The sequence below is a fragment of the Leptonotus elevatus genome, chromosome 9 (assembly GCF_054856555.1).
Source record: "Leptonotus elevatus isolate MCC_2025b chromosome 9, RoL_Lele_1.0, whole genome shotgun sequence".
Classification (NCBI taxonomy): domain Eukaryota; kingdom Metazoa; phylum Chordata; class Actinopteri; order Syngnathiformes; family Syngnathidae; genus Leptonotus; species Leptonotus elevatus.
Window position 1 is genome coordinate 10,021,804 of NC_141247.1, and position 13,287 is coordinate 10,035,090.

General features: G+C 39.7%; 1 protein-coding gene across 4 annotated transcripts in view; it reads left to right on the forward strand.

Annotated features, from left to right (window-relative positions):
- The window catches only part of elp1 (elongator acetyltransferase complex subunit 1), a 24,499-nt gene continuing 11,212 nt past the window's right edge, over window positions 1–13,287 (forward strand). For all 4 annotated transcript variants that reach the window (XR_015096031.1, XR_015096030.1, XM_086085744.1 and 1 more), the window contains exons 1-23: window positions 1–110; window positions 728–909; window positions 1,695–1,847; window positions 1,919–2,000; window positions 2,626–2,706; window positions 2,778–2,863; window positions 4,032–4,222; window positions 4,913–5,036; window positions 5,107–5,200; window positions 5,268–5,498; window positions 5,583–5,753; window positions 6,604–6,682; window positions 6,756–6,914; window positions 6,994–7,100; window positions 7,467–7,570; window positions 7,716–7,769; window positions 7,838–7,943; window positions 9,499–9,614; window positions 9,690–9,763; window positions 9,875–9,953; window positions 11,758–11,837; window positions 11,901–12,044; window positions 13,198–13,283. Coding sequence is in view for 2 of the 4 variants with exons in the window: in XM_086085744.1 (XP_085941870.1) it covers window positions 760–909; window positions 1,695–1,847; window positions 1,919–2,000; window positions 2,626–2,706; window positions 2,778–2,863; window positions 4,032–4,222; window positions 4,913–5,036; window positions 5,107–5,200; window positions 5,268–5,498; window positions 5,583–5,753; window positions 6,604–6,682; window positions 6,756–6,914; window positions 6,994–7,100; window positions 7,467–7,570; window positions 7,716–7,769; window positions 7,838–7,943; window positions 9,499–9,614; window positions 9,690–9,763; window positions 9,875–9,953; window positions 11,758–11,837; window positions 11,901–12,044; window positions 13,198–13,283 (2,551 nt within the window). In the remaining 2 variants the exon portion in view is untranslated. The remainder of the gene's footprint in view (window positions 111–727; window positions 910–1,694; window positions 1,848–1,918; window positions 2,001–2,625; window positions 2,707–2,777; window positions 2,864–4,031; window positions 4,223–4,912; window positions 5,037–5,106; window positions 5,201–5,267; window positions 5,499–5,582; window positions 5,754–6,603; window positions 6,683–6,755; window positions 6,915–6,993; window positions 7,101–7,466; window positions 7,571–7,715; window positions 7,770–7,837; window positions 7,944–9,498; window positions 9,615–9,689; window positions 9,764–9,874; window positions 9,954–11,757; window positions 11,838–11,900; window positions 12,045–13,197; window positions 13,284–13,287) is intronic.

A 13,287-nucleotide genomic window follows, 5' to 3' on the forward strand; every position in this document is an offset into this window, starting at 1 on the left:
GCTGACTTATGTACTGTGTTGTTGAGGTGAAAGGTTAAGAGTTTGACGTCGCCACATGTTGTTGATGTTGCGCTTCAGCTACAACAAACCACATACAACTGCACCCGTCGGTGAGTTTAATTGATTTTTGTTGCGCCTTATAAGTAAAGTGGGATCTATTTGGTTGTCGTTATGAAAGTATGAATCTCGTTCTCAGCAGTTAGTCACACAGTTCCATTTTCGGACGGCCGCAGTGACTGGTTGATGAAAACTAAACAATGAATAACTCATACTATGTTGTCTCTTATTCCCTATTAAAGTTATTTTCCCCATATTATATGGTATTCGCTTGGTTGGCCGCGTTTTATTTGTCGTTTTGACAACGCCAGCATGTAAGCTAGCGCTCTGTGTTAGATTTTCTCACAGGCGCACCCACTGGCAAAAAAATTGAATAAAGCAATTAAATAAAATCGTTATCTTTTAATCATCAACGGCCTTGACAACGTTTGCAGTAGAGTAAAGTGTCTATTTTCCATCAAGTGCACTAAGCGAAGATATTAACTTCTTGAGTTACAGTACAACAGCATAATTAGTAATTAATTGCATTTGAGGGAATTAAAATCGAAATTGGGCCATTTAATTATGAAATGGTCCAATTCCCTTTTAATTTAAAAAAACAAATATTAAAAAAAAATGCAGGGTTAATGAACACCTCACTAATAAAGTCATCATCATTTTCTTTGTAAAGGCATTTCCCATGTGCAAGTGTCCTGAGTTGCAATGAGGAACTTAAAGCCACTAAAGAGCCTGCAGAGTTCGGAGCTCCAGGGCCCAGGCTCACCGCAGTGTTTGTCGCTACGCACCGATGCCGGGACGCTACTGGTCGTCTCCCAATACTCCATTACAGAGTTCAACCCTCAAATTGGACAGGTAAAGCAGGGTACACACATTTTTCAAAAATGTTCTGTTTGTACCAAGGTTTCCTGAAAATGACAAATTCGATTTTTGTGTTGGGGGTGGAAATAAATGCCTTTTTTGGGAATGCTTTTGTTTGATTCCCTACAGAAAATCTGCTTTAAAAATGCCTTCAAATTAGAGTGAAGCAATATACCCAACGGGCGGGTATCCACCGGCCAGAAGATGGACTAGCCATTCGGTTGTCGCATTATGTACAACTCCAAATGAGTAGAGAGTGAAAGACATGGAAGGCAGTGTGCCATCAAGCTTATTGATAGATACATAGACTTTGGCTCATTTTCTTGCATTGTTGTGCATTTAGAATGTGAATTTCTGAAGTAGTTACATGCATGTTTATGTACATGCTGTGACAGAGGGGAGGCTTTTTACCTTGAGGTTTGTTTTTGTTTTTTAATCTGTAAAGAAAATAATTTATTTATGTGGAAGTTGATGCTAGTTAATGCTAGGCTTTGTAAAAATGTTCCTAAAGTAAACAAAAAAGAAGAAGAAGAAGAACAAGCAAAGAGCAAAACTTTTAAATAACACAATTCAACTGGTCAGCGTCAGTGAAGGGAAAAAAATACCGGTAGATTTTTTAATTACAATTACTGGTTGATTATTTTTTTTTAAAGAAAATGTGGAGTTTATTTATTTATTTTTAAATAACTACTGAGCCCTACCTGATGCTTGCTTTTTTTATGATTGATTGTTGATGCACTTTTTTTTATTTGTTTAATTTAAATTTTTTCTTGTCACAGGTGGTAAGTGAGGCCTCACTGACAGCGGACGGCTACCTCCCAGCAGATGGCAGCGGCTGCGCAGTCGGACTGCAGGACCTGGCGGAGGTCGAGTCTGCGTGTTTGGCCACGGCTGGTGGGGATGTCGTCGTCTTTGACTTCAACACCAGCCAGGTGGGTTGCACATGGTTTTCTACAGTGGGCTTCTTTGTTAAAGTTATTATTAACTTGTCTGGTCTTAACAGTTGGAGTGTGTCGGCAGTGTGGAGAGCGGGCTGACCTCCATGAGCTGGAGCCCTGATGAAGAGCTTGTCATTCTCACGACCGGTCAGCTGTAAAATTAATTTGAATGCAGACTTTCCCCAGCTATATCGCGGCTCATCTTTTGTTCCCCTACTGTAACACAGATTTAAAAATATATACTTTTTTTTAGTTTTTACAATATAGAGTGGTGCCTTGGCTTACAAGTTAATTCATTTCATGACCACACTCGTAACTCAAAACATTAGCCCGTTGCTTGGTGTTTGGCATTGCTTGTTAGCATTAAGCTAGCAGGCTTTGTATTAGGCAAAGTTATACGAATGTTTTAAATAGACCACATTGTGATTCTCTGCTTTATATTTAGTTAGACACTAAACTTCAACCGCACTGTACTTGCAATGCATCTGTAAAGTATTTACAGTGCTTCACTTTTTCCACATTTTGTTATGTTACAGTGGCAGCCTCATTCTAAAATTGAATACATTTGTTTTTTTTCCTTCGCTGCATGAGTACTTTCTGGTTGCACTGTTGTGCTTTAATGCCATTACATATAGGAAAGGGCAAATTGGACATCTACAGTTCCGATGCACTTTTCAACTGTTTATAAACACAGACACAATGAGGACACTCACACAGGAGCTGCTGGTGGCCAGTGATTCCTATTCAGTGATTCATACTTCCGTGCTCGCAGGTCAGGAAACCGTCATCATGATGACCAAAAACTTTGAGCCCATTACAGAGTTTGCAATTCACCAGGATGACTTTGGTGAAGGTACAGTGACTCATTTTTGGATTTATGGTACATTTAAGTACTGTTGTTTAACTTATTATCCGACTTAACAGGGAAATTCATCACAGTTGGATGGGGCAAGAAGGAGACGCAGTTCCACGGTTCAGAAGGCAAACAGGCCGCACAGAGGAAGGCTCAGGTCTGTTACTGTGTCGGGAGAGCGATGGTAACATTTTGTTACAGTACAGCCTTATTACTTATTATGTTGAGCCTTATTCCAAAATGGTTTATTTTTCCCCTCCAAAAAATTCTATACATAACACCCCATGACAACATTTTTACACGTTTGCAAAATTATTAATTCTAAAACGAAGAAACCACATGCACCTAAGTTTTCACAGCCTTTGTCTTGAAGCTCAAGAATATAAAATTAGGTTGCCCTGACGGAAAGATGTATTTTCCATAGCAAGTCTTTTCTGGCCAACATCGCCATTTTATAATACTACCGTCTCCTGTCCTCTTTGGAAACATTCAGGAAACATCAAGCATTTATCCGGCCGGATCTGTCTGTTATTACGGTACCGGTACTCGCTTTTTGTGAGCTCATTTTTGATCATGTGAGATTTCTTTAACATAATCCTAATGTTTGTGGCGCTCTGTTGAGATTATCGGAACAGACCACACACAATCCCACCATTCTGTCACATAAAAAAAATAAAAAATCTTGAAATTAAAAAAATGTCTGTGCCAGGCCTTAATTGGAGTACGCTTGTTGTAAATTCTGTTGAGTTGACATGATTTGGAAAGGAAAACTTCTGTCTATACAAGATCCCACAACAAGCATGAAATAAAGGAATTGTCTGTAGTAAATAGGTGTGTTAGAAGTTATAGATCTGGGGCAGGTACAGAAACATTCTGTTGCATACTCCCTCAAATTGTTTAAACTTGAATTTGTGGAGACTGGTGACCTAAAAATGGCTTTGCAATGACTCGCTAATCCAACTTCGTGGATCTTGAGAGATGGTCTGAAGAGGAATCGGTGAAACTGTCCAAAGATAGGCAGGCCAATCTTGTGATCATTAAGAAAAACGTGAGCCCGTGAGGCTGTAATTGCTGCTAAAGCTGCATCAATCAACAAGGTATTGAGGAAAGGCTGTGAATACTTGTGTATATAAAATGTATTTTGTTTTTTTAATTTTAATACATTTGCAATTAAAACAACAGCTCGTTTGATTTATTCAATTTAGGGCTATGGCTATATAGCTATAACATAACAAAATGTGGAAAAAGTGAAACGATATGAATAGTGTCCGAATGCACTAGACATACGTTATAAATGACTGTGGTTGTTGCCAATGCGCTTGCAGGACGTGAAGCCAGCGGCAGAATGGGACAACCGCCGGCCTCGGGTGACGTGGCGAGGGGACGGACAGCTGTTTGCTGTCAGTGCTGTGTGCCCAACGACAGGGGCCCGCAAGGTCCGGGTGTGGAACAGGGAAGGCGTTCTGCAGGCCACCAGCGAGCCTATCGATGGCCTGGAGCAGCCGCTATCCTGGAAGTAAGAAGTTTGTTGATTTAAAGATGACAGAAGTGTGGAAAGTTCTCTTTGCACTTGTTAATCCGTGTCGTGCTTGGGCCTATTTGACACCTAAAGTCTGGTACATTGTGGCTAGTGTAAGTTCAGTTATTTATTGTCAAACTAAACATAAAACAAAGAATTAGATGTTTGTGTGTATAAAACGGCCACCTATTTTAGCTTTTAGTCCACTATCTTAATGCTATAGTCTTTGGAGATTAAATGGGTCATAAAGTCCATGGTTTGATTCATATCTCGTTGTTGTTTTTTGTGATAATTTTTTGTGTGGTTCGATGCATACTGACTCTTAGGAAAATCAGTGTTGTATGATTGGGCTAAAAGTGAAAGAATGAGGCAGTTGAGCATTTGACAAATTGTGACAGTCTGAGGTCAAAGGTAGGTTTCTTTTATAGTTATCATGCTCGCAAATGTTATACCCTTAAAAAGTGGAATATTAATCAGAGAAAAAATGGACACACTTGCCTCTCATCAACAACTGTCTGGAGTGAAGGAGCACACTTCATTAAACAGAAACAAATTAAACATGGGACAACTGTAAACAAAATGCCAAGAAATATGCTACAATAAAAAAAAAAATCCATGGCTGTGTCACATGATTTATGCAGTTGCTTCTCTTGACAGTTATCTAAAAAAAAAAACTCCATGTTTCAGACCCTCCGGCAGCCTGATGGCGAGCACTCAGCGCCACCCCAACAAGCACAGTGTGGTCTTCATGGAGAAGAACGGCCTGCTGCATGGAGACTTCACCCTGCCCCTAAGAAAAGACCAGGCCAAGGCACGTCCATGCTTCTGCAGCCCGCTATCCTATGCTTCTGATGCTAAAGATTGATGTGTTTTCCTTTCAGGTGAAGGAGCTTCTGTGGAACAATGACTCCACGGTCCTGGCCGTCTGGTTGGAGGATTTAACAGCGGGCGAAGATGGACGCCTTAACACATGTGGTGAGTTCACTTTTTAGTGTCGTCAACACATTGTAGACATGAACATTGTCACATCTTCCACCTGCAGTGCAGCTGTGGACGGTGGCAAATTACCACTGGTACCTGAAGCAGAGCCTGGATTTCGGCACAGACCCAAGCCAGACACCGCAGTGCGTGTGCTGGGACCCCGAGCAGCCCCTGCGGCTGCACTTGGCCACCCGTGGCTGGCGCTACCTGGCTTACGACTGGGGCTGGACGACAGAGAAGAGTCCGGGGACGGATTCCTCGGACAACGCCAATGTGGCTGTGATTGATGGAGGTGAGGACCAATTGGATAATAGGAATGCTGTGGATTAATACTATCAAAAAATATAACATCTAAAATATAATTACACCTTTCCAGACAAGATCCTGGTGACCACCTTCAGGCAGAGCATGGTTCCTCCACCCATGTGTTCCTTTGAGCTCCAGCTCAGCTCACCTGTCAATCAGGTTACTTTCCTCTGCCAGCCTCAGAAGACCAACCAGCTGGCGGCACTTACTGCTAATGGAAACATAACCATCTACGGCCAAGGTTTAGTTTCCAAAATGAGTACTCGACAATTTCTTGTAAATTATTAGTTCCAGCATATATTAAGTTTAACACAGCTACCATTCCAATATTTAATATATTTTACATTCAAAGGGCATTATTATATTTAAATATCTTAAATGACTTAATAATAATGTATGATATTTTTAATAAATTGCAAAACAATGATGGTAAACAAAACAAGCATAACTTTAATTAGTATAGGCATGTGAGCACAGATTTTTCATTGGTTAAACTGAAAATATTACACATTAACAAATAATAATGGATCTAGTGTAAAACCTTGTGGAACTCCAACACTGGCAAAAATATATAATTTACCACAAAAGGCAGAAAAGCTTGAAGATAAATCTCAGTGAATGCCTGAATTTGAATTTGAAATTTATCATACAATGGTTGGAACTTGTGAACCTCCGCCACAAATGTTTACATAAATATTTAATTTATCGCTGCTGAGGTTAATTAGTGGAACTACATAGCAACTAGGAAAATGACTACTCCCAATTTTACCACAGCAATAGATAAGCCTCAACATTTATCTTAAACATGCTTGCTTGCATTCGACTGCAAAAATATGTGTGACTCTAGCACCAAAGGTTTATGGAACTCTGCCACAAAAATCCACATTAATATTAAGTGTACCACATCTGTAAATTGTTAAAAATGCTTGAAATTGACTTTGAGTAATAATAATGATGATGATAATGCATTAGATTTATATGGCACACTCTCATATAGGTAAATGACAGGGGATTCAGCACAAAGCTTTGTGGAACTTTGCCACAAATGTCTGTACATGAAGCTACATTTATTTTACCGTTTGATTGAACAGGTTCTGGAGGAAAACCTGACAAGGTTGCAAATGAATTCAGAACTGTGGTTCATCCCCTGGTCCTTCAGAAAACCTTCAGGTAACAAAACCGTCAGTCACAAACTTGTAAAAGCAATAATCCATCTTAAAAACTTGACCTGTTGTTTTTGCAGCATCGCCATCCACCAAGAGTCACCGCTGTTTCTGCGACATCTGCTGTGGCTTCAGGACAATCTCTTCGTGGCTGTCAGCACGGGTCTGCTGCCCACTTCCTCCGCCCTGATGTTGCTGTGCCCCGGCCAGGATGCCGATGCCGGCACGCTCTCAGTCAGGTATCGAATCATGCTGGAACATCGATTATTCATTAGCGGCGACATGATTTTTTTTATCTTCTTCTTTTTACCGCTGCAGATGTCGGCTGGAAGTGGAAGGCGTCGTGATTAGTGTGGTCCACTGTTGTAGCACGCGCTCGGTGGCCCTACAGTTGGAGGATGGGCGCATCAGGAAGCTGCTTTGGGGTCAGTCAGTAACACTCACATTAAGTCATTTCGTGCTTGGGTCAACTAGACACTTGTATGTGCTCATCTGTAGACTTGGAACAGGGGGACGTGTGCAATGTGGACATGTCATATACAGTTACTGCAATGTGATCGATTGCTGCCAGTCATTCATGTTAACTGCTACCGTGCGCAATGTAAATACACAGAAAAACTTGAGAAAAAGGTACACTTCCAATTTCACAAGACACCCAGTCACATGAGCAAGCATATTGTACACGTCATGTGACTGATTGCCACCATTTGGTAATCTCTGCACAATAGAAATAAACAGAAAGGCCAGTAATAATCCACAGAGCATCAGATAAAAGTAATATTTTTGTGCAGATTGTGCCAATCCATCGGTGGAGGAGTGGCGTGACTCCAGCGGGTACAGCGTCAACTTCCCCGTGCCCTGCACTCAGATGGCTTTTTGCAGCGTGGATGGCCAGGTAGAACCAGGCTTAAACATAGCATTTAAATTCATTTCTATGAGTAAATTTGTTTTGATATATAAGTAAATTAACTAATGAACTAAACTTGGTACCACTGCAAGTGACTAGTTTCCATTTAAAACCAACACTAACTTTATCTCAGGAATGTGTGATGGGCCTGACGGACAGATCTCACTTGTACGCTGCTGATATGGAGGTAGGTGGCCATTTTGGCACACTAACTGACAACCACATTCAACTTGTCCGCTTCGTCACTTCCTTCAGCTCGCCTCCAACGTGTCATCTTTCGCTGTGTGTGACGACTTCCTGGTGGTCACAACGCACTCGCACACGTGCCGCTGCCTGCGACTGAGCACGCTTGGCCTTAAAGGTACAGGACCATCATTTTGTCCCTCTAGAGATGACTGCCAACGTGGACACTAGTGATAATCAGCAATCCAAAAATTCCTCTTATACTTAATATTAGTGAAACCGCCACTTTGCACAATAGCAACTTTTCCAAACACGAGTAAAAGTCCACTATGTCTGCAATGAGGCTAACATGCATGTTTTTCAAATGCGACTCCAAGGGGACAAAAATAATAGCTGCACCTCACATTAGTGTTGCACGAGATACCGGTACCAGTACCGTACCTGAATTTTTTGGGGGGCACCGGTACTTAAAAAAATAAATACAAGATAGCCCGCCAACTTTGTTTTAAAGGCGGGTACACATACACGCATGGCCGCCTGTCTACCAATATGCGGAAAACGCCTTAAAGGGCACGGCTCAGGAAGATGGCTTCACGCACTAAACATTGACGAGCTCGCTGACCGTGCACTCCTCGTTGAGAAGCATAACTAGCTAATTAGTAATTGAGGCTTCATGCATTGTACACTGCAAGCGCTCGCGCTAATTAAGTGTAGCACTCGCTGGCCACTCTTTGTTGAGAAGTACAACTCGCAAAGTGTCTATGGAACTTTTTTTCTTACATGGCCAACAGCCACGGCAAGCAAGCCGACATGACGTTTTGTAGCGAGAGCAAATGTTTTTTCGCGGAGAAGCAGAAAAAAAAGCAACAATCACTCCTGGCCCTGCAGTGGACTCAAGGTGCGTTCAATGAACAGGCACACAGTAGGAAATCCTATTTATGCATAGAAAAAGTTCAGATGACTGACAGAGCAACAGGTTGCGACACATTTTTTGACACTTCCCTTAAAAAAATAAGTCGAGTGTTAATTATTTTGTTCCCAGTTTGTAGTATTTGATTACACATTTGACTAATTGGGAGCGTAATGGAGAAGAGCAGAGACATGCACGCACACTAAAGCAAAATTACATTGAGTCATGGGAGGAGTGCCACTCTATTACCAATATTTAAAACGGATAACAACAAATGCAGTCAAATACAGTACTTCAAGAATATGGCATGCAATGTGAAAGCACATACAGTATATACATAAATATATACAGTATTTACATAAATTAACATGTATACATCCTAATATTTTGAATTAATAAAATAAAAAGTGCTGCTTTTGCTGATGTTTTAGATTTTTGTCGAGGTACTAGTTCAGTACCGGTATCGAGGTATTTTAAGCAGATATAGTATCGAAGTCAAAATTTTGGCTTTGTGACAACACTACCTCACATACATATTGTATCGGTAATATATAAATAATAAAACAAATAGATGGTTGCTATGTCAGAGTTTTCTGAATGTCTGGAACGTAACACCCGCAATAAATGAGGGATTACTGTGTACATTTTGTCCCATTTGGAAAGAAAAAAATACAATAAAATCCCATAAAAAAATATATATATATACAAAAATCTAAACTTCTTTTGAATAACGTTATTGTCATTTGCCTTTTCTATAAATCAGGGAATAACGTCAATCTGAAATCTGACAACAAATGCACTTTGAAAATGAAAACCTCCACAGCACTGCAGGCAGCCATGGCCCAGGACGGCGGGCAGAATGACGAGACCCTGCGGCGGGTGGAGCGGGGGTCCCGTGTGGTCACAGTGGTGCCGCAAGACACGCGAGTGGTCTTACAGGTGATCAGCAAACGCGCACCCTCTGCCGGTCACGGTCGTCCACAGATGTTCACCGCGTTGCGTTTGTGTGTGCAGATGCCGCGTGGGAATTTGGAGACTATTCACCATCGGGCTCTAGTGCTGGCGCAGCTCAGGCAGTGGCTGGACGAGTGAGTAGATGACAGTGCAGAACTCCGCCAAGGCCCAACAGTCTTGTGTGTGTGTGTGTTGTGTACAGGAGGTAAAGATTCATGCAGTAACTGCTGTCTTTTGTTTCCCAGTTTGAGGTTCAAAGAAGCTTTCGAGTGCATGAAGAAGCTGCGCATCAACCTCAACCTCATTTACGACCACAACCCAAAGGTATACCCAAATCACTATTAATAATCTATGATAATATTATTATTTTGATGTCATTTGGAAGAGTACTATCAAATTCATGTGAAACTAGATGAAATAGTATAATGAATTAAAACATTCTGTGATGCAACACCTGCTCAAATCCCACTCTGACCCGCTGTCATATGGGTCATATGACACAGGGTTCAATTTTAAAATTATAGGTCAATTAAAGGTTAAAACATTGAGGGAGGAGAAAAAAAAACAAGTATGAAACTAAGTTTAGAAATTAAATGAACAATTTTCAAAATGTTCTCTTCTAAATATCTCAATTCTAATAATAGGTTTTAAAAATATAATAACCTATTCATAGTTTTACAAATTTAAGCAAGGAAAAGAACTGAGACTCTTTTTTTCTATTCAAATGAAGGTCAAATGATTATTATGGTCAGGTCAAAATAAAGGCTAAAGAGAGATACTTAACTCATTTAGCCATTTTAGGCGATAAAAAGTTAATATTTTGTCTAGAATTAATTTAATAACTTAAATATTTTTCATGTACAGTTAATTATTGCCTTTAAAAACACATTTTGCCACTTGCTGTCGACTGAGATTTTTTACATCACAGGAGATCAGAGCTCAGATAATGACCAATCACATTACAACTGACCTGTTTTCTTAGTTTCATCATGTGCCATTAGCACACTGAGCCCCATGATTGGTCGTTACCTGAGGCCTGAGCACACGTGATGTCATTTTCAGTCCACAGCAAGTAGCAAAATGTATATTTAGCGGTATTAATTGTGCATGAAATATAATGAAGTTATCAAATAAATTCGCGACAAAATAAAAAAAATTTACTGCTGAAAATGGCTAAATGAGTTAAGTACCACTCCTTTAAAGGGATAGTTCGGGTTTTCGGACATTAATCTGTATGGCATCGTCACCTAAAGTGGTGTGCAATTAGCACTGACTTAACGCTGACAGCGTCCTGTGACACGAGATCTGGTCCGGTTTTGGTCGAGACAAAAGTAGTCCTGCAAGTTGGTTGGTGTCACGGAAATAAAGTGTTTTTCTTTTCACGCAACCTGCTACTGTTGGCCGCAGCCAACGCCGAACACAAGAAACTTTACTCGCAAGCCTAATTAGCACACGTTACCAACAATGTATGGACGAGTCCCTTTCCACCGCGAGACGTGCGATGCGTTCACAAACACTCAGACACAAGAATACAAAACAGAATGTGTAACACAAAAACGCACAACACATCTTAGTTATACAATCTTATAAAGTTTATACAATCGTTATATGCTCTCGCTCTCCATTAGATCTCTCGCATCAGGTAAACACTTCCAATCAACTTGGTTTGTGCACGTCTGTCAGCTGGATGCAGCGCGCTGCGCGGTGATACAAACAGAAAAATAGCCCGGCAGTAATAGTCTGGCTTTTTTCTAATGTGCAGTTTTGTGATGCAAATGTATCACTCTTTTGAACACAAATTGTTTTTAGAAGAAAAACGCTTTATGTCTGTGACCCCAGCCAACTTGCCGGACTACTTTTGTTTCGACCAAAACCGGACCGGGCCTTGTGTGACAGGATGCTGTCAACGGTAAGTCAGTGCTGATTGCACACCACTTTAGGTGAGGATGCCCTACAGATTCATGTCTGAAAACCCGCACTATCCCTTTAAGTGAATGTAGGGGGCGGGGAAAATATATATATATATATTTATATATATATATATCTTTTTTTTTCAACGAACAAAAACCTTTTTCTCCTGTTCAGTTTTTACTCCCCTCTTTCTTCCCTTTTCAACTGCTCGCTTCAGGTGTTCCTGGAGAACACGCACACGTTCCTGACACAGCTGGACTCCATCAACAACATCAACCTGTTCCTCACGGAGCTCAGGTCAGCCCATCATTGTCACGTGATGGCTGCCTACTTCTGGTTCTAACATTCCAACACCATCAGGGAGGAGGACACCATCAGTAGCATGTATCCTCGCCCGGGAGGTTGCATGCAGCTCCAGCAGTCGCCGCCTGTCTCCGCATGCAAGAAGGTGGACGTGGTGTGTGACGCTCTTCGCAAAACCATGGAGGGCACAGATCCCAACAAGTCAGTGACAACTTTCAATCGGAATTCATAGAAATACATTTGTATTAACTATAAATAATAGATGGATTTAATTTTTTTTAAATCAATGTAATTCGATTTTTCTTTTGTTTCTTGAGTAGTCACCGGTACCAAATACCATACCACTAGTACTTTTGATACAACCCCCCCCCCCCCCAAAAAGACAGATCTTTATATCCCAATATAGCATTTCCTTAAAATTTCATGAAATTAATGCCAATTTTCTAATTGTCTATTTTATATTTCCTGATTGTAAAACAAACACGGGGGGGGGGGGGGGGGGGGGCAGACAATTCTGGTATAGGCCTGCCACGAGTACTTAAAATTGTTTATATATGTATTTATCTATTTTCTTTTTTCCCCATTTTATTATTTTAATCAATTTCATTCATTTTCTAATAATAGGTCAGAATTTTTGTTTTCATTATTTAATGTTTAAAATATTTTTCAATAAATATTGAATTTTTGAACTCTACTATTTAAAATTGTAATCTGCCCATTAACCATTATTAATGCATTTCCTTTTTTAATTGGATTTTTAAAAACTATTTAAATTTTTTTATTTGAAGATAATAAAAAATAAAAAAAAGGAATAGTGTTCTTTGGTCTATTTCCATTTTTACATTTGAACCCAATATTTAAATTATTTATATTTTAGATTATTTTAATCTATGTTAATTATTTGGAATTTATTTCTTTTTTTCTATTTAAATGTCATGAAATTAGTCACTTTTGATATATATATTTTTAAATTTGACTAGAGGACAAACTCCTTTTTTTCCTTCTTTTTTTTTTTTACTTATAGTTATGTAAAGTTTTTAATCTGATCTCATAAAATACAATAACATTTAATACACAATGACTTTTTCTTCTGTTCAAATACCAGTAAGTTAAATAAAAATAAATAATGAAAATGGATTTAAAAATGTAATGAAACAATTTGTACTTTTTAATGTGTTTGCAAGATAGAAGGCTTTCTTTGTATTGTTATCTTTTCAAAATTTTAATAAATAATAATGTATTGTATTTAATGTGCTACTGTGTCTTTTAGCACCAATAAGAACCCTCACATAAAATAGAATAATAATTAAAAATACCAAAAATGATGTTGTGTGTTTGATTCCCGGTGGTTCAGGTTCTGTCTGTCCATACTAACGACGCACGTGAAGAAGTCAACTCCTGAGCTGGAGATCGCCCTGCAGAAAGTCCACGAGCTTCGAGGTGA